Below are 19,480 nucleotides of genomic sequence, written 5' to 3'. Positions count from 1 at the left end.
TTCTATTCTTTTCCTCTTAACAATCTACTTTCTACTCATCAATTCGGTCGTCGTCCAACTTCTCTCTTCTCTTAACTTTGCTTGCTTCTGACGCTGGTCGTCACTGAACACTTTATCCTTCCATTCTACATTATCATCGGTCTGGTACCACTCTTTTCAAGCAACAATGTCTTCATCCCATGCTCCAAACTCTCCCGCTCGGTCAGAGAACTCAGATTGGCACATTGATGTAAACGACGCCTTCGCAAACCTTCCCACGCTACCTGTTGAAGGCCTTGGAGAGCACGACGACATCAGTACTCCTTCGCTCTCTGCCCCATACTCACCTGTTCTATCCGAGAGCTCGCCATCATACATTGGTGTACGCGACGTGTTTGCAGATCTCCCTGAGTCATCTGTCGACAACTCTGTTCAGCATAATGATGCCGGTCATCATGAACACGCCGACGATCACGACAGCTACAGTGACGTACGTGACGCCTTTGCAACGGTTCCTGCAATACCCGACAACGACCTTGAACACGACAGTTTTGGCCATATCGACTTTGGACACGACGACTTTGACGGCCACTACAACAATGCCGACTATATTCCTGATGACTTCGATCAGGTTTTGGGGCTTGCACTCGGTCCAACGCAAGACCGTAACGAGGCTTCAGCGACTATGTTCAATGACTTTGCCGCAAAGCTCAACGATGAATACCCGATGCCAGGTAACGACGACTCTGACAGCGAGGACGACCCTCAGATTGTCGCTGCACGCATACTGTCGGGGGCACTCAGTCCAGGTCAACAGGCTGGGGCCATTGGCCGCATGTCTGAGCTCGACATGGACAAGATGTACCATGACCTGATGCGTTCCCACGGGTTTCGTCCGGTGTCCTCCTCTGCTCCAACCGCCACTCTGCTCGATGATGTAGCCGCCGTGCCATCCAACATGCCATCTGGAACTCCATCTGCCATCCCTGTTACCGGTCCAACCACCATTCCATCCGAGACCCTCAACGAGAACAACTACACCCCCATCGCTTGGGAGCCTCAGCCGGATGTAGATCCTAACGCTCCTCCACCCCCTCAACCGATCTATCCAGCATACACCGGACAGTTCCAGTCTGGCCCAGCTGCTAGAGCATACCGGAAGCGCAACCGCATAGCACCCAAGTCTCTCGCATCGGATGTCGAGCGTGTCAAGCGTTATGGACGTAAGTAGCAGGAGAATCACAAGCTTCCCAACATGAACTGATTGAATTTGCTTTCTAGGCATGTACTGGGTACGCCGCATCTACGAGTCTATGATCGACATCTCCAACGTCAGTGACAGCGCAAACTCCATCCACCGAACGCGGTTCATGGTAGAACAAGCATTCAATCCCTTGGATCTGGAAGCCGCAGCACACCATGTATTCGATGAAGCCTTGGCTGTGCACGAGCGGGGCTGGGTCCGACCTACCATCTACCACAAAAAGGTGGTACGTGGCAAACTCACAGACGTCAGCGAGAAGTGCTTGGAGAGGCGGCTGGCTCGCATCTGTCTTTGTCTCCAGCAGAAGAAGGCGACGGTTGATGACGCTCTCCGTGGAGGTGTGACTCTTGCGCTTCTGTGCGATAACCCTGAGGCGAGGGGCTTTACTAAGCTTTCCAACAACGCCGGTAACGCAAAGCGTGGAGAGCGACTGAGAGCCGCAAAGGAGGCGGAAGCGGGGGCGGAAGCGGGGGCGGAGGCGGAAGAATCTGAGGAGGAAGAGGCATGAGTGTTCTTGATGATGGAGGCGAATGATGACGGGTTGGGAACGAGAGACTGGCCTTGGCTGGATGCCAGATCTTCACTGCTGTTCGATACTCATTCCTTTTAGAGCTTTGTGCTTTTTCGCTTTGGCGGCTGGCCCGCGCAAGTATGAAGCTTTTATACCAGTTCAATGTCAACTGTCATGTCACCTACTATCTCCAAGTTCAGTAAAACTTGACTCCGCCCACGCTCTCCACCTGTTGTTTAGTGAAGTTACGCTTTGCTGTTTCCTGTTGGTCCTTGTCCGGCGTATTGGCGACATCTTGCATAGCAGCATCTCTCAGGGCCTTTCTCTTCTTTTTACTCTGGAAGAGAGCCTCCTCGTTCTGGATATCTTTGAGAACTAAGACATGTCAGCTTTCAACACATCTTTAGTATTCGTGTCTCAGAGTGCAGACTTACCCTCCGCCCATTCTCTCTCATCTGCTGCGTCGCCCGTCCCCAAAGCTGCTTCAACCGAGACGTCTTCGCCTCGTTGTACACGCTCAATAACTTCTCTCAATACACCAATCTTAGCCTCGGCTCTGCGAAGGTTGTGTGTTCTCTCCTGCTTCAACCATAGTATCTGAATGGCCTGGCTGCCGACGAGCAGTCCAAGAATGATGTATGGGGTAGCGGGGTTCCACTCTTTGCGCCTAGGTTGCTCGGAGCGGGTCTTGAGTGGCTTGGGTATCATGGAGGCCCAGAAGCTCGGCTGGATGATGCGGGGGATAGACATGAAGCGTGAATGCGGCAGCGGGGGTGCGAGCATGGCGAAAGCGCGCGCATGTGGACGCGTAGGCGCGATTAGAGCAGTGCGATGTACTACCGGCATGCGTAGTAGCTGACGGAAGAGACTGGACGAGTCCATGATTAGACGTTGCTTCAACAGGCGGGCTTGAGGCGCGTGGGATGGAACTTTTGGTCTTATTGCTCTCCGGGGATATTTTCTGATTTCTGATACAGTGGCTCAAACAAGTTAGCGCTGCTGGAGATGCCGAGGTCCTAATGCATCGCGCATACTTGCTTGATCCGTACAATGAATGATCCTCTACATTGACAAGACTCGAAGATGGGCAGTCTTGCACGGAAGCACAGCGCGAAGATTGCAGAGAGCGGAGGCGATGATGACCTGTCACCGTTTCAAAAAGTCCAACACTGGGTTGGTGACCGCCGTGGATACTTTGCAGTAACACCCAGACTAACACGAAGCATTAGTTCGACGCAATCAGCTCCAGCGACTACGATGCAGGTTGTCTTTCAAAACCGATGATGCGGCTCTGATATTTTGCATAGGGCCACGATGCTATCCTTGGGCGAATCCTCAAGCTCGAATCAGTGACGTTTGCGCCAACCAGCAGCAATCCTCACAACTCGCGCAATGTTATAAGCTTCACTGTGCCCAGACAGTTGTGCAACTCGACTGGCATGCTTCATGGCGGCGCCGTGGCCTTGATCTTTGACATTACGACGTCAATGGCCATTACGCCGTGTATGCGCGACGGATTCTGGGATAGTGGGCATGTCTCACGTACCCGGTATGGTGATTCTGCAAGAAGACTTGAGACATGATTGCTAATGCTTTGGCAGTAAGTGCAACCTTGTAGATAGTGTCGGCGTGCCGATGACTTGATTGACGCATTTGAAGTGAACACGACCTACCTGAGGCCAGCGGCTGAAGGTACCAAAGTCTTCGTTGAGAGCTGGGTCGAGCATCTTGGGAAGCGACTGGGTCAGACGAGGGGTTTGATGAGGCTGGAATCTGAAGACGGCAAAGTGTGCTATACCTGCGAACATGGGAAAGTGAGCCTGGGTAGTGCTGGTCTGTAATTGTAGTTGATGTTGTGAAGGAATGGGCGTCTCGCGACTAGTGGACCCTGTATGTCATAGCCAACCCAGCGCCAATGCATAGCTGCCATGAGCATGCGGCTTCCTACTACTACACCCGCGACTTCAACTCGACCCACCCCCGCACACAACCAAGCATTGCGCCAATGGACCTTGGAGATGAAGAGAGCTCCCCGTGGGGAGGTGCGTGTCTACTGTCTTGTCGACGATACTGCGCAAAGCTGACAGGCTTCCAGATGTGCCCTCACGGTCGAGCCCTGCGCCGAGTGCGTCCAAGGTAGAGCAGAACGACACGCTCGACACCGACTCTCCCGCGCCCTCCACCAAGCCGTCTGCAGACCCGGCCCCTACTGCTGCCTCTGCTCCGCGCTCACCCGCTGGACGCGGTCCCCGACGGCGGCAGTATGGCCTGCAGTCCACCAAACTCGAGGCTGTCGATGATCCCCTGGGCCCTCTAGGCGCTCCCTCGCCGACGACAGGCACCGAGATTGCCCCTCCAGCGCCGCCTCAGAAAGAAGCCGCTGCGTCGCGCAACACTCGTCCCGCGCCGGGCGGCGCCTCTACGCCTTCGCTACGCGGCATGATGGATTCCGTCGACCTCGATGACGACAACGACGAGCAGCAGCCCTCCTCTCAAGCCAGAATACCGCCTCCAGTCCAGGCGCCGTCTTCCACCGCACCTCAGCGCCAGACACAGCCGAGCGTCAGCGTTGAGCAGGCCGCTAAGCCGTCCTTTGCCATCTCTGTAGGCGACCCTCACAAAGTCGGTGACCTCACGAGCTCGCACACAGAATACGCCGTCACTACCAAGACGACTTCCAAGGGCTACCGCAAACCCGAATTCACCGTCTCGCGCCGTTACCGTGATTTCCTCTGGTTATACACACAACTGCACAACAACAACCCCGGAGTTATTATTCCTCCGCCGCCAGAGAAGCAGGCTGTTGGTCGCTTTGAAGCTGATTTTGTCGAGTCACGACGCTCTGCTCTGGAGCGCATGCTTAACAAGGCCGCTGCTCATCCAGTGTTGCAACATGACAGTGACTTGAAGCTGTTCCTTGAAAGCGAAGCCTTCAGCATGGACATCAAGAACAAGGAGCGCAAAGACCCCGGTCTCACTGAGAGCAAAGGCATGTTTGGCTCCATGCTCTCTGGTAGCAGTGGTAAATTCGTGGAACACGATGACGTACGTATATTAGTTTCTGTAACAGATCAATTCGCTAACGGTGTTGCAGTGGTTCCATGACCGTCGAATCTATCTCGATGCTCTTGAAGCGCAGCTAAAGGCTCTTCTCAAAGCTACAGATGCTGTAGTCACACAACGGAAAGGTCTAGCCGAGGCTTGTGGAGACTTCTCGGCTTCTCTACATTCTCTATCCGCTGTTGAGTTATCGCCATCTTTGTCCGCGCCGCTTGATAGTCTGTCCGACATTCAGATTCGCATTCGTGAGCTTTACGAGCGTCAGGCCCAGCAAGACATACTCACCATGGGCATCGTAATAGACGAGTACATTCGTTTGATAGGTTCCGTAAAGACCGCGTTCCAGCAGCGACAGAAGGCCTATCATTCCTGGCATTCTGCTGAGCAGGAGTTACAGAAGCGGAAAACGAATCAGGACAAGCTTTTGAGGCAAGGCAGATCGCAGCAAGATCGTCTGAACCAACTCAGCGCCGATGTTGCAGACGCTGAGCGAAAAGTTCATCAAGCAAGGTTGCTCTTCGATGACATGGGTCGGCTGATGCGTAGCGAACTAGAACGTTTTGAGAGGGAGAAGGTCGAAGACTTCAAGTCAGGCGTCGAAACGTTCCTGGAAAGTGCTGTAGAAGCACAAAAAGAGGCAAGTTCATCTATCGCATCAAACCCTATGGCTTACTAACTTGCGTGTTAGCTCATCGAGATCTGGGAAACTTTCCTGATGCAGCTAGATACGGACGAAGGCGATACTTTCGTCCCTCCTGCAGGTGTCGTCGCTTCTGCAAATGCCGACCAGACAACAAGTCACGATTCTGCCAACAATCAAGACTCAGAAAGACGAGAAGTAGGTAACGAAGGTGTGTCAGAAAACCAAGACTAGAGAACTTAATTGAACACCGAGCGGTTCAATTTGTGGCAAGCATGGGAGCGTTGCAAGGATTACCGCTTATGTGAACGGGACTATAAAAGCCCGATTCTGGTATCTACTGCACGAGGTAGAAATGCTTGCTAAATTGTGTCAAGTGAGCCGCATGTGGGTCACTAGGCAGCTTGTAGCGTGGCATTTCCCCATTTGGAATTGGTACGATCATTGCAAATACTCTGACTAGTATTGAACTGCCTGATGGCTGTTGGTGATGTATCATTATGCTTTGACTTCGTTCACTTACAATTGAAAACTGAACCGGTTCGCTCTTGGTCGTTTTACGTTCTTTTGCACCCCTCGTAACAACATGCTTTAAGACATAGCTATAAGCATGCGATCACCAGCTCCAGTTTTATGCTTCCTTCTGCGTGACGTTGCATGTCGGCTCAGGCGCGGGGTTGAGAGAACACTGTGGCCAAGTAGGCGCCGGCAAAAGAGGCGGTTCGCAGCCGGCTAATTCGTTGCGGGCAATCGCCTACATCTCTTGTCGTTCAAAAGCCGCATATATAGCTGATCAATCGTGCAAAGAGTGTCGCAACCTAAAACTGAGAAAGAAAAGTCTGTAGCCATCATGCCGTTGGTTCGTAATCCTATTCTTCCAGGCTTCAACGCGGATCCCTCCGTTCTACGTGTTGGCAATGACGGTAAGACATCGCAATGTTCTGCTTGGGTAGTGTAAGCTAATTGGACGACATAGTGAGTTTTACAGTCTTTACATTTTGTTCCGTTTTATAGCCACGGTGCCATGAGAGTCATGGTATGGGCTATTCTGATACGATTAAAGAACAATCCAACTTTGTATATCGAGACTACCATGTGACATCAACTGACAACGTCAAACTAGTATTATATTGCAACGTCCACGTTCGAGTGGTATCCAGGAGTACAGATCCATCACTCGACAGATCTCGCCAACTGGGAGCTCCTATGCCGCCCTTTGAATAGGAAAAGCCAACTGGACATGCGCGGTGATCCCGATAGTTGCGGTACGTACTCGATCAAGATTGACTGTAATTGCGCATTGTTGTAACGAATCTTCAAGGGGTGTGGGCGCCTTGTCTTACACATGACGGTGACAAGTTTTGGCTGGTGTATACCGACGTAAAACGCAAAGATGGCTCATTCAAAGATACGCCCAATTACATTGTCACTGCTGATCGCATCGAGGGTCCGTGGTCTGACCCTGTTTACATCAACTCCTCAGGATTTGACCCGTCCCTATTTCACGATGACGATGGCACGAAATGGTTCGTGAACATGCTACAAGACCATCGAAGGCGTCCGCGGTTCTTCGCTGTTAGTATATAATTATCATGGTCAATCGATATGACAGACGCTGACCTCGTGTATCTCTATTCAGGGCATCAGGCTACAGCAATACGATGCTGAAGCGAAAAAGCTTGTCGGCCCGTGCAAGACCATCTTCCCCGGTACTGATCTGGCTCTTGTAGAAGGCCCACATCTACACAAGCGGAACGGATGGTACTACTTGTTGACTGCTGAAGGTGGCACAGCATACGAGCACGCCTGCACTTTGGCGCGATCCCGGGATATCTGGGGCCCATACGAACTTCATCCTCAAAAGTACATACTTACTTCCAAAGACGCACCACTGGCATCTCTGCAAAGAGCTGGTCATGGAGATATAGTCGACACCCCAGAAGGCAAGACATACCTCGTTCATTTGACCGGTCGCCCAACTACCCAGGCCCGCCGCTGCGTTCTTGGACGCGAGACAGCGATTCAAGAGGCTTACTGGGACAAGGATGACTGGCTGTATGTCAAGAATGGACCTGTTCCGTCTCTCCATGTCGAACTGCCAGCACAGCGCGACGACAGCTCCTATTGGTCTGAGCAGCGCTACCTTTTCGACAGCAGCGACGGTATCCACAAGGATTTCCAATGGCTCCGTACACCAGAACCAGAACGTATCTTTAGTACTAAAAATGGTCTGCACCTCGTTGGACGCGAGGCGATCGGATCCTGGTTTGAGCAAGCTCTTGTTGCACGTCGCCAAACGCATTTCTCGTACGACGCCGAAACAGTCGTTAGCTTCAGTCCAGACGACGAACGCACTTATGCAGGCCTGACTGCTTACTATTGTCGATTCAACTTCTTTTACCTGACCGTTACTGCCGACTCTGACGGTCAGCGCGAACTCCTCATCTTAAGCTCGGAAGCTTCATGGCCGGATGGAAATCTGAAACTCCCCCTCGCAGATCCGGTGCCGCTGCCGCAAGAGGGCAAAGTTAGATTGGCGCTGAGCATTCGGGGTAAAGAGCTCCAATTTCGCTACGCTCTGGAGGGACAGGCGGACCTGACAGACATTGGACCTGTCTACGATGCTTCGATCTTGAGTGATGAGTGTGGCGGTCATCAAGCGTTAGTTCATTGTCCCCTCTAGCCACACTACATGCGTATGCTGACTTTGCGAAAACAGACACGGGAGCTTTACTGGCGCATTTGTGGGCATGGCAGCATCTGATATCAATGGCACAGAAAAGGTAGCGTCATTTGATTACTTTCTATACACGCCCGTAAAGCATAGTACAGACCGCTACGATATGTGATAAGACAGTATGTCTCGGTTCAGATCACGGCGTAGTATAGTCATATTAAATATCGAGAATGGTCTGCTTGACATTGTGCACGCACAAGTCCGTAATCTCATCACAATTGTGTGCCTGCAGCTTGGCTGAGGCATCCATTGCAAGAGGGCGTGGATACGAGTTAGACACAATGTGATAACGGGTAGTGTTGATACAAGATCGCGGCTCCAAGTGTTTCAGACCAGCATCCGTAGCGCCCCACTCCTTCTAGTTTGAACTGTTGGAAAACCGTAACATGACTCGCGCAGTACTTGATGTTACACCAGCGAGAGATAGGGCTTGAAGTGGGGCCTTTTCGACGTACGGACTTGACTTGTTGTACCAAGTGCAGGCACGATATGTCGGACTCTTGCAATTCAAGGCTGAACAGCAATTTTAGCCTGATACGGCTGTCGTTCATATGTCTGTGTCGCAGATATCTGTGTTCTGACCCCTACGTCTCAGCATCGTTTCAAAGCATGGCCATGGTAGACTACATAGAGGTAGACTCGAACCTCAACTTTTCAAAGGCCATCAAATTCATTCTGAATCCGAACAAACCAAGCTGAACCCAGCTTCTTCGTTCCGTCCCCCTGGTCTCGTCATATACGCAGACGCTTCCCAATAGCACTATCCCGACCACAGAGCCAGCACAGGATGTGGGCACCGAACCGCGTACACCCAGGTGCTAAACGCACTTCATCAGTCCATTCGATCGTATCTTTACAATCAGGGAGCCGCCCCGTATCGATGAGTTCGCCTCAGATGCAGAGACAATCGAGGAGCTATGAATCGGACAACTACTCTGACCTAGGTTCAGAAGACGAACAGCCGTACACCCGAGGTCCACAAAACACCTCAATGTCAGCTATGTCGCAAATGCAACGACAGCAACCTAACTCCACAGCGAACCTGGTCCCTCAAAAAGTAGGAAACGACGTTAGCTATGCTGCCCCCACAAACAGACCGCAATATCAAGACCAGAGAACTTTTGTTGAGCGACCAGTGGACGACGATGCGACTTCGCGGTCCTCTACGCTGGATGGCAACGAAGAGGATGTCCCGTATCCACTGAAAAAGTCATTGGCGCATTCTGCCATCAAAATGAGCCTCACAGGACAGGAACCGGCATCTCCAGCACCCGCACCGCACATTCCCGGCCCTCTAGAGTCGCAGCTTGCTGCCTTGATGTCCAAGCTTGTCTATATCGAACAAGCGAACCCTATCATAACGGTCAAGCCTGAGGAATATGAGCAGACGATGGCGCGTTTGAAAGCGCTGGAAGAGGAAAAGAAGCTGTGGTGGAAGCGACACGAGGCCATCTGGAGCCTTCGAGACGAAGACGTGGAGAACAACATCAAGATTCGCGTAAGTGCAAGAGACAATGAGTTGGCGAAGGTCGTGTGCTAATATGGTGCAGGGATTGTTAGCTAGCTGTCGACGCGAACTAGACGCGACCAAAGCATTACGCGATGAAGATCTTCTAAACGTACAGATTGTACGGAGCAAGCTTGCGGAAAAGACCAGAGAAGTGGAGCGACTGCATGCACAGACCGGACGTAGCAGCCCGAGCCGAGGGCGTCCAGGCAGTTTTCTCGAACGGCGCGATACAACAGATCTATTCACTGCGGCCAAGGTGGCAGCTCTTGAGCAACGAGCTCTCGAACTAGAAAAGAGAAACTCGGACCTTGTCGCGCAGTTGGCAACGTCGGGAGGTGGTAGCATCGATGACCTGAACCGGGCAACAGCTCACCAGGCATGGAAAGGGACAGTTGCCGATCTGGAATCAAAGATCAAGGCCAAGGATGCTGAGATCTCGCGTCTAAGGGGCCAGGGTGCTTCTGCGGGAAGCGGGCAGATGGACTGGTACCGGATTGAAGCGCTACTGGAGGAACATTCAAGCTACCGTGAGAGCATCGGAGGCAAGCTGCAGGCTCTCCGGTCAGAAAAGGAGGGACTCATGAGAGATCTACACCGCAAGGAGAACGAGTGCCAAGTGTTGGAGCTCAAAGTGCAGACGCTGCAGAGACGCGCAAACGTAGTGTGATGGAGGCGGTATAATGCCAGGATTGAGTTTGTTGCCGAATACCCATGAATGAATATTTTTTTGTTTGTTTGAATGCATTGCGGAGCCGGAAAGCCTAGGTGCGTCAGCGTGCATGTGTGGAGACGGTGAGGCGGCTCTGAATGGTGGCTGACGTGGCTGGTGTAGTCAAAGCTTAGCTCGCTTCCTTGCTTGGTACCTGGCAAACATCGTCATATCATTCCATAGCCGTCGAGCGCATCCTGCTTTGGGCTGTCCCCACAGCGTACGGCAGGCTCAATCCGGACAATGACATCGTTTGTTGCTTCGCGCAGTCTTTTAAAGCCGATGATGTCTCCCTACTTTCTCAGGTACGGCTTGCGATCTAGCCTTCATCGTCCACCATGCAGTCGGCTCTCGTGTCTCTCCTCGCAGTTGCTAATGCGGCCACCGCACAGGCGGCCTATTCATTCGACCCCTTGCAGCATCTTGCCGGCATTGCCCCTTACTTCGAAGATCCGCGCCTTGACCCGAAGCCACCTCAGGGTTGCAACGTGACGCGCGCTTCGTACCTCATCCGTCATGCCGCCATCTACGCCAATGACTTTGATTTTGAGGAATACATTGAGCCCTTCACAGACAAGCTGAAGAACACGACAGTGAACTGGCGAAGTGCTGGACCCCTATCCTTCCTTTCTAAGTGGGAGACACCCATAAGCGATGAAGAGCTAGAAGACCTCACTTCCGTCGGCAGGCTTGAATCCTACAAGCTGGGTGTCGACGTCCGTCTGCGCTATCCCACCTTCAAGGACCCTGAGCGTGTATGGACATCAACTGCTGAGAGGACCGAGCTCAGTGCATCTTCATTCATTGACGGCCTCGTGGCTGAGAGCAACAACACCAAACGCGTTTCCATGCGCGAAGATGCTGCTCGGGGCGCGGATTCTCTGACACCCTACAAGGGTTGCCCCAAGTACAGCTCTTCCTACGGTAGTGACCAGTCATCTGTACGTATCCCGAGTGACAGAAGATGACCACGACTAACACTCCTGTAGCAATACCAAGAAACGTACACCAAGCCCATCGTCGATCGTCTGAATGCGTATGCCCCTGCCTTCAACTTCACCGCCGATGATGTTGTGGGCATGCAGCAGCTGTGCGGATACGAGACTGTCATCCGTGGCTCTTCCCCATTCTGTTCTCTCGACCTCTTCTCCCAGGACGAGTGGCTCTCCTTCGAGTACATGAATGATATCATGTATTTTTACAACACCGGTTATGGAAGCACGCAGCTGTCGGGCGCCCTTGGCCTTCCTTGGCTCAACGCTTCCGCCGTCGAAATGCTCTCCGACGAGGCCGACCAGGATCTCTACGTCTCCTTCACGCATCGCGAGTTGCCTCCTACCGTCGTAGTCGCTATGGGCCTGTACAACAATTCTGCCTATTCCGGATCGAACGACCCTAACGCCACGATGCCGCTCGACAGGCCCAACCACTCGAGAGCATGGAGGTCATCAAGAATTCTACCTTTCTTGTCCAACATTGCCATTGAGAAGATGACTTGCGACAGCTACGGATTCTCTGCCGACGAGTATTTCCGAGTTCTGGTTAACAAGGATCCACAACCGCTGTCTTGTGCTGACGGCCCAGGAGAGAGCTGTTCCAAGAGCGCGTTCCAGGATTTCATTCAAGAAAGAGCCGCACTTTTTGGCGGATATACTGAGGAGTGCCAACCGGAGTACTCAAACTCTACTGACATTCTTACTTTGTATAATTAAGACGACGCTTAGTGTCGCGATGATATAATACCATTTTTGTAATATGCCAATCATCGTTCCCGCATGATCCGTTCAGTGAAAAATGACGCTAGTGGGCTCGGCGATCGCGGGCACTTGTTAAAACGTTGACGATCATCATGAACTGGATAACGCTCAATATCACACCACTGGATGGTTGAGTAGTTGATTGTTTCTAATGGTGCCAAGTCTTGGGGCAGATCCATATTCCGCCGCCTTCCGCTCTACTGTAGTGTTGGCGCGAGTCGCAATATCTGATGTGTCAAGCTACACCCGCGTGGCTTGACAGCTACAACATCGTATGCAGGGGCGGAGGAGCACCTGGAACAATGCACATGTTGATGTTCGAACAGCAAGACGCGTTCACGTGCGAAACACATGTGCCGATGCGACTCAACAAGTGTTCAAGGTGCACCTAGCCCTATTGATTTTTGTAGACGTCATGACTAGCAGTCTTGGGTGCACTGATCCAGGAATACCCGAGTGTGGCGCGCTACAACGCGTCTTCTTTACAACGCTCATCGCAATTGTGCCGCTTCTCATACATTTACCAGTCTACCAAATGGGGGACCATATCGAGAACAAGGGCACGCGCCCTAGTGCGATCGTTGTCGGTGCTGGTGCCGGAGGTGTCGCGACTGCAGCGCGACTTGCAGCATCAGGCTACAAGGTTACTGTAGTCGAGAAGAACGACTTCTCTGGCGGGAGATGCAGTTTGATACATCGCAACGGATATGTGAGTTGACAAGTGTGCGGTGCATCGCACCCCATCGCTAATCGCTACGCAGAGGTTCGATCAAGGCCCGAGCTTGTTGCTGCTTCCTCGATTCTTCCATGAGACATTCGAGGATCTTGGGACCTCACTCGATGCCGAGGGCGTCAAGCTGGTCAAGTGTGAACCGAATTACAACGTTCATTTCCACGATGACACTACGTTCAAGCTCTCAACCGACATCTCCATCATGAAGGGTGAAATCGAGCGTTTTGAAGGAAAAGACGGCTTCGAGCGATACCTTGGTTTCCTGCAAGAATCGCATCGCCACTATGAAGTTTCCATCATCCATGTGCTGAAGAAGAATTTCTACTCGTTACTGAGCATGGTTCGCTTCGATTTCTTGTTGCATCTCTTCGAGCTACATCCGTTCGAGAGTATCTACTACCGAGCGAGCAAGTACTTCTGGACAGAGAGGTTGCGAAGAGTCTTCACATTTGCAAGCATGTATATGGGTATGAGTCCATTTGATGCCCCGGGAACCTACAGTCTGTTGCAATACACGGAGTTGGCTGAGGGTATTTGGTATCCCATTGGCGGGTTCCACAAAGTCAGTATATTCCAACGTGGGAACTTCTCTCGCTAACCTGATCAGGTGGTGGAATCTCTTGTCAACGTCGGTGAGCGCTTGGGCGTTGAGTTTAGGTTCGATAGTCCGATCCGCAACATACAGCTTTCAGATGATGGGAAGCGTGCCACAGGCGTTGTCTTTGAGGACAACACCAAGGAACCGCTAACCGCCGATGTTGTTGTTTGCAACGCAGATCTGGCATATGCATACAATCAACTTCTTCCCTCTTCCTCATTCGGGCGATCCCTCTTGAAAAAAGAGGCTTCTTGCTCCAGCATATCCTTCTACTGGGCACTGGACCGACAATTTCCTGAACTAAGCGCCCACAACATCTTTCTCGCCGAAGACTACAAGGAAAGTTTTGATAGCATCTTCAAGAAGCACCTGATACCAGATCAACCCAGCTTTTACGTCAATGTCCCGTCCCGCGTCGACCCTTCTGCGGCGCCAGAGGGGTGTGATTCTATCGTCATCTTGGTACCGGTTGGGCACTTGGAAGTCGATTCGACGAACTCGCACAAGGGCTCCAAGCACACGAAAGGCCTGACTCAAGATTGGGACTCTATGGTAGCATCAGCGCGCGAAACTGTCATCAAAACCATGGAAGCACGACTCAACATTTCACTTGGTCCCCACATCATTGAAGAAACCATCAATACGCCGCCTACATGGAAGTCCTCATTCAACCTCGACCGTGGCGCTATCTTGGGACTGAGCCACTCCTTCTTTAACGTGCTCAGTTTCAGGCCGAAGACCAAGCATCGCAGCATCGAAGATCTGTACTTTGTCGGTGCAAGCACTCACCCAGGTACTGGAGTTCCTATTGTGCTCGCTGGTGCCAAACTGGTTACTGAACAAATACTCTACGACCGGCAGCAAGAGAGTCGCATTCCGTGGCGCCCACTAGGCACCAAAGAAACCAAGGCGTCGCCAGGTCCTCTGGATCGGACACAAAACGGACCATATCTCAGTTGGCTCGTTTGGATACTGTTGAGCATCTTCCTCGTGTTTACGACTGTACCTGGTGCTTTGTACTATCAAAATCAAAAGGCTGGCAACGGGTTGATGGGCGATTGGTAATGTGCTGGTGCACAGTTTGCTGAGGTATGGGCTTTTAATGCATCATACCACCTTAACTGTATCTACATAGTTCAATACCCACTTTTTATCGTCAGCCTAGCATGGATCATGATTGTAGACGGCTATTGTCAAAGGAACGTAGACGGCGAATATTAGATGTGTTTCCATCATTGTTCAAACATGATGATGAAAAAGAGGAAGGATTTATTATGCTACTATCAGAGAGGGTATCCCACGCTTAATCGTAATCACAATCTGCGCCACACCCAATAAACTATCATTACCACATTACAACTTTCACCGTACCTGCGGTACATCTTCCCCGTTCATGAGAGATCATCTTTTAAGCAAAACTCAAACCTCGGTCTAAACAGTGTTGTCGACATGAGGAGCAGTGCCGTTGTAGCCATCGGGGTGGGTAGCGGTCTGTCCGTTGTTCACGGCATCAGGCTTGCGCTTCTCGTGAACCATGGCATCACCATCGTAGTCCTTGATAGAGAGGCCGAGACGGGCCGGGTCGATGTCCTTGTGGCCCCACAGGAGGAGGGCACCGAAGCATGGCTTGGCTAGGAAGTCAAGTACACCGTAGAAAACAGCTTCACTGTCAGGGGCAATGACGTTACTATTCTGATGTTAGCCACTGTATGGTTATATAACATTCGGATCTGAGTGTGACTTACCCGCCCTCGGCGACTCCCCATGCGATTGGGTACAGGATCCAAAGCAGAGCGGTCATACTTCCGCACATCATGAACGCCTTCTCAACATCGCGGCCGAATGCCTTGGCGTGGATGCGCGACTCCCAGACTAGTTGGTAGACGATGTAGAAAAGAGCAAAGCAGCCTACGTATTGTTAGAAAAGATCTAGCAGGATACTCGGAGACAAAGTGAGAAAAAAAGAGAATGCTTACCAAAAGCGAAGTAGGCCCACTTGTAACGGTTGTCGATAAGGGCACCGATCAGACCAGTGATAACCATAATCTCATCAACCATGATGACCCAAAGTATAGTCGGCCATGGCATGCCAGCAGTCAAAAGCAAGTCGAGGAGCAGCAGAGGCGTAGTGATGAACCAGTCGATGTAACGAGCATAGTAGATCGAACGGTAGTTTCCTGCTACCTTGGGGTCGCTGCGGTGGAACTCGACTGCGATTGGTGTAAAGCCCAGGTTGGATCCCATTGTGACTGTAAGGAACCTTATCAGTATATGGCTCGCGTGTTTATAGTGTGAGGCTTGGAGACTTACAGTAGGCGATGCATGCGACGAAGACTACAGATGCGGTGATGTAGTGGAAAAGACGGTCGCGACGCTGCTTGCGGTAGGCGAGACCTAGGAAAACAAATCCGGAGAATCCCATCGCAGCGCAAATAGCGAAGTAGAAGTCGGATCCATGTGTTGTGATGGCAATGTCTGCCGTTGCACCGTTGACGGTGTTGTCTATTACATGTTAGGAGGATGTCCAAAACACATCAAATCACCCAGGGAGGGAGATATACCATTATATTGGAGCACGTTGTTTCTACGAGCGAGATCCATTGCGAAGAAGGTTGTCAATTGCAAAATTGATAGCACAGGATGGAGATGTACCAAGAGAAGCTTATCGCAGCCATGTGGCTGCAAGCTCTGGGTTATATCTTGGAAGCCAGCCCACGAGATCCAAACATGCCGTCATGACGACATATCTCGCGCGCGGGAATAGAGCTTGATCATGCACATGTTCGAAACCTCGAATCGAGCAAGGGCCACGATCGCTGGACAAACAAGTAACGACCAGTCAGAACCATGCGCTACAGTTTAGCATTGCCGGTTTCTGATTCCTCAATGGCTGAGATCACTGACCACTTGCAGCTTCTCGGTGTAATAGAGATGTCACACTATGCTCATTACCGACGCTAGAGATTCTGAGCATAGCGCCCGGGCTTTCCGTCCCACCTCATGAGTGGAGGGCCACTAGGATTAAGCTTTATGACGTCGATCTGTTAAGCTTACTTTGACATCGACTTGCGTCAATCGCATGTCCGCTACTGTTAGGCTGGCCTCGATTTTACGGTCTGTTGAGGTCTGCTGGTGTTGACACATGTATTTCGACATGGGAACGCGTAAGCATAGTTTTCAAATGTGCCGCATAACGGGAACGATTGCGGGACAGTTGATCATTACCGCATCGCATGGTGGTGTGATCTTCTTGTGCACTTACTGCCCAGGCAGGCATCGATCCAGTCGGTGTTTTTTTACGTCAGTGCGATGGAGGGCGTTAGATATGCTTGCTGCAGGATCGACCGCTACGGCAAGGATCGGCACATACAAGCTTTCGTCAAAGCGGGGCGAATCTAGATTCTACAGCGTTGCTAGGGTTGTGCCTCACTCCATCAAAACAACGCACCGCATGTGTGACAAGTCTTGTTTGAATGCTTTGAATATTAATTAAATCTTGCTAAAAAGACTTCGTAGAGTACGTAAAATGATGATAGCGTTCAAGTCGCGAGTCCAACCGGTTTATTAGACATGTGGTTCAAACACACAGGCGCTGCTAGCCCAAATAACTAATGAGAGATTTCCGCAAATTGCTCGATCCCGTCTCGGACTGCACATCCGACTCGGATCTCACTGTCGCGACTTCTCGCTGATGAGCGATATCTTCCTCAGTGAACCAGTTTCCGTGTAGGCCGTAAGGTATCCTAGTCCCAAGTTGAATCTTGCAAATGACAGTCTGCATGTCGCTTGCATCCAAAACCCACAACTCGCTCTCTGCATCTGCTTTGCATTCTCCGTTTTCGTCTAGCTGGTCTTCGTTGAAGACATAGAAGAGTAAATAACCTTCTTGTTCGGTGGCGCCAGCGCCATCATCAGCTTCAGCCTCCTTCATCTTACGAGGCACGAATCTAGCTTCTTGGCCAAAGTGATTCGGCGGAAGTTGGAATGCTTTTATGGGATCGTTGTGGTCGTTTGACGCGAGTATCTCATCAATTGAGCGGTTGTCAACACAACCGTTGACAGCCTGTGGAGGTGATTGCTGAGCGCGTCTGAGTAGAGTCTGTACATCTACCCTAACAAGTATATCGATTTTGGTCGCCTTGCCTAATGCCGCACCAAACGATTCATCTGAAGTGCTACATCCATAAATGTATCGTGCGCGCGACATTTCCGTGGCAGGATGTATGGTGGGAAATTCGAAAGGAATGGCTGCTAATGCAAACTCGTGAGTGATGGTGTTAGACGAGCCCGGAGCGAGTGAGAACCGGTAGTAATACAATCGACATTGTTCTTCGTCGTCGTATGAGATGGGGATGTTATGAGGCGCCCTTGATGACTCTGGCTCATTGTGTTGTCCCAGCAAAGGCGACGTGTCGTCTAGGAAAGGCTTCTCAGGATCTTGAACCTGTTCTTCGTCATCGTACTTGGCGAAGAAGGACATGGGTTTACTGCGCACTATCTCCTTGTGATTCGGATGTGGGGGAGGCTCGATGTTGCCAGCACTAAAGACCAAGGATGCAGACGTCAGCCGGCAGGCTAACATGCTGACAGCAGAGATACCACCGGCGCTGTTGTACTCATCCCAAGTGTTGGCTGTGTGGAGGATCAAGCAACCGTCTGTCTCGAACCAACGTACTGACTCGGGATGATGTCGGGGAAAGATACCGAACCTAGCGGGTTTCTCAGGCTCGTAGAAGACTATGGGCTTATTCTTTGCCAGGTTCAAAGGAGTAAGAGAGAGTGGCAAGTCGAGTATAACAGTGTTATGTCGGGATACGCCAAAATCGTGCATGAGTCGTCCGCCAGAGCATCCAGGGACTGGTGCATTAATGATTCTGCTTCCTTCCGAGCTAGTTCTCTTCGCGACCGAGTTTTCAGCTGGGAGACAAGAATAGTGGACATAGGGTGCAACAAAGTTGCAATGGAAGAGAACCATCTCGTTGGTCTCTCTGTCAACCTTGGGATGACCCGTTGTCCACTCCTTCATCCAGCTCAGCAAGCCAGTTCCACCAAATGCTTCACGCTTTTCATCGGCATGGGAGTCTCGGTCGCCAGGTGCAGCTTCTCCTTCGGCACGATTTCCGTCAAACCAGCCTACTGTCTCGAGGCTTGGCAACGCGATGCGCATTGGCGGCCCACTCTCGCATGTTGCTAGTGCACGTCCATCGTGATATAATATGCTGGTGTTGGCCACGCTGATTCGCTTAACAGCACGTGCAGAACCTAAGATGTGCGTCCAGAAGACAAGCAGAACAGTACGCATGATGCGCCATAGAATGAGCAGCAAGCTGGATGCTGGATTAACAAGTGTCGCAATGCTAGGCAGAATAGGCGTGCGAAGTGTCGGGTTTTCGACGGCAGTACGGTACACGTCGGTGAGAATGAACTGGTTCACAAAGTTGACAATGGGTTTCGTAGGGTCGGTGAGAGAGCGGCTGAACCATACTCCCGAGAGCATGCCATCGCCGTCGAACCAATGCGCCTCACGTCCCAAGTCGGAATTGGTCACGGGATTACCGCCGTTGCGGACGTACATGCCGCCCAGCAGCTCTTCTGGGATTCGGCCGGTCCATGAGACGGGCGTGGGAGGACATGTTGTAGTGATGGGCGCAAAGTTGCCGGCGAGGTATCTACAAGGAATCAGTCAGGGCGATGCGTGGATTTTGGGGAGTCAACTAGGAGGGCATGCTTACGGGTGCTTTGGCGTCGTCGACTTGCTGTGCGGTCCAGTCTTGGACATTACGGCGGTGTTATTGTCTTGGCGGCATTGAAAGACGCGTGTGGGTTGGCTCAGGACAACGGCGCAGGCAATTCATTAGTACAGTGGGTTTGATCTGTCTTCACATGTCGCCGCGGCGAAAGCGGGACTGTGTCAGGAAGTGGTGGCATGATGCAATAAAGACAAGGCTGCTGCCCAGTTCCACGGGTATCCGGTTGACGTCT

The 19,480-nt window shown here is 51.6% G+C and overlaps 9 protein-coding genes across 9 annotated transcripts; 6 read left to right on the top strand and 3 right to left on the bottom strand.

The window, feature by feature from the left end:
* Positions 1-805: 805 nt before the first annotated feature.
* On the top strand, positions 806-1,691 carry CC77DRAFT_895487 (hypothetical protein; the record flags this gene model as incomplete). Its single annotated transcript, XM_018533527.1, has 2 exons — positions 806-1,202; positions 1,261-1,691. Coding segments are annotated over 2 exons (828 nt in total), but the record flags the coding sequence as incomplete, so codon positions are not given.
* Positions 1,692-1,950: 259 nt separating this feature from the next.
* On the bottom strand, positions 1,951-2,636 carry CC77DRAFT_1055858 (hypothetical protein; the record flags this gene model as incomplete). The annotated part of the gene is made up of 2 exons (XM_018527855.1): positions 1,951-2,129; positions 2,189-2,636. The coding sequence occupies 2 exons, from the start codon at positions 2,634-2,636 to the stop codon at positions 1,951-1,953; spliced, it is 627 nt and encodes a 208-aa protein (XP_018391153.1).
* Positions 2,637-2,798: 162 nt separating this feature from the next.
* On the top strand, positions 2,799-3,557 carry CC77DRAFT_3185 (hypothetical protein). Its single transcript, XM_018531239.1, has 4 exons — positions 2,799-2,927; positions 2,984-3,013; positions 3,062-3,303; positions 3,414-3,557. Exons 1-4 carry the CDS (start codon positions 2,838-2,840, stop codon positions 3,442-3,444), a joined length of 393 nt encoding a protein of 130 aa, XP_018391152.1. The 5' UTR covers positions 2,799-2,837; the 3' UTR covers positions 3,445-3,557.
* A 112-nt stretch (positions 3,558-3,669) lies between these two features.
* On the top strand, positions 3,670-8,303 carry CC77DRAFT_1055857 (hypothetical protein; the record flags this gene model as incomplete). The annotated part of the gene is made up of 8 exons (XM_018527854.1): positions 3,670-3,796; positions 3,850-4,799; positions 4,849-5,433; positions 5,503-5,652; positions 6,578-6,719; positions 6,776-7,029; positions 7,094-8,115; positions 8,174-8,303. 8 exons carry the CDS (start codon positions 3,670-3,672, stop codon positions 8,301-8,303), a joined length of 3,360 nt encoding a protein of 1,119 aa, XP_018391151.1.
* A 783-nt stretch (positions 8,304-9,086) lies between these two features.
* On the top strand, positions 9,087-10,368 carry CC77DRAFT_925320 (hypothetical protein; the record flags this gene model as incomplete). Its single annotated transcript, XM_018533855.1, has 2 exons — positions 9,087-9,689; positions 9,742-10,368. The coding sequence occupies 2 exons, from the start codon at positions 9,087-9,089 to the stop codon at positions 10,366-10,368; spliced, it is 1,230 nt and encodes a 409-aa protein (XP_018391150.1).
* A 240-nt stretch (positions 10,369-10,608) lies between these two features.
* Positions 10,609-12,179, top strand: CC77DRAFT_951691 (repressible acid phosphatase). Its single transcript, XM_018535395.1, has 2 exons — positions 10,609-11,351; positions 11,400-12,179. The coding sequence occupies exons 1-2, from the start codon at positions 10,749-10,751 to the stop codon at positions 12,120-12,122; spliced, it is 1,326 nt and encodes a 441-aa protein (XP_018391149.1). The 5' UTR covers positions 10,609-10,748; the 3' UTR covers positions 12,123-12,179.
* Positions 12,180-12,609: 430 nt separating this feature from the next.
* CC77DRAFT_951686 (phytoene dehydrogenase) lies at positions 12,610-14,560 on the top strand (the record flags this gene model as incomplete). The annotated part of the gene is made up of 3 exons (XM_018535394.1): positions 12,610-12,876; positions 12,929-13,462; positions 13,508-14,560. Coding segments are annotated over exons 1-3 (1,761 nt in total), but the record flags the coding sequence as incomplete, so codon positions are not given.
* Positions 14,561-14,706: 146 nt separating this feature from the next.
* CC77DRAFT_1015106 (putative opsin-like protein) lies at positions 14,707-16,149 on the bottom strand. The gene is made up of 5 exons (XM_018523960.1): positions 16,060-16,149; positions 15,809-16,000; positions 15,475-15,747; positions 15,244-15,406; positions 14,707-15,185 (listed from the first exon to the last, which is right to left on the bottom strand). The coding sequence occupies exons 1-5, from the start codon at positions 16,097-16,099 to the stop codon at positions 14,930-14,932; spliced, it is 924 nt and encodes a 307-aa protein (XP_018391147.1). The 5' UTR covers positions 16,100-16,149; the 3' UTR covers positions 14,707-14,929.
* Positions 16,150-16,721: 572 nt separating this feature from the next.
* Positions 16,722-19,462, bottom strand: CC77DRAFT_951679 (carotenoid oxygenase). The gene is made up of 2 exons (XM_018535393.1): positions 19,231-19,462; positions 16,722-19,167 (listed from the first exon to the last, which is right to left on the bottom strand). The coding sequence occupies exons 1-2, from the start codon at positions 19,275-19,277 to the stop codon at positions 17,094-17,096; spliced, it is 2,121 nt and encodes a 706-aa protein (XP_018391146.1). The 5' UTR covers positions 19,278-19,462; the 3' UTR covers positions 16,722-17,093.
* Positions 19,463-19,480: the final 18 nt, after the last annotated feature.

The sequence above is a fragment of the Alternaria alternata genome, assembly GCF_001642055.1.
Source record: "Alternaria alternata strain SRC1lrK2f unplaced genomic scaffold CC77scaffold_1, whole genome shotgun sequence".
NCBI lineage: Eukaryota > Fungi > Ascomycota > Dothideomycetes > Pleosporales > Pleosporaceae > Alternaria > Alternaria alternata.
This window is presented reverse-complemented; position numbering and strand designations above follow the sequence as displayed.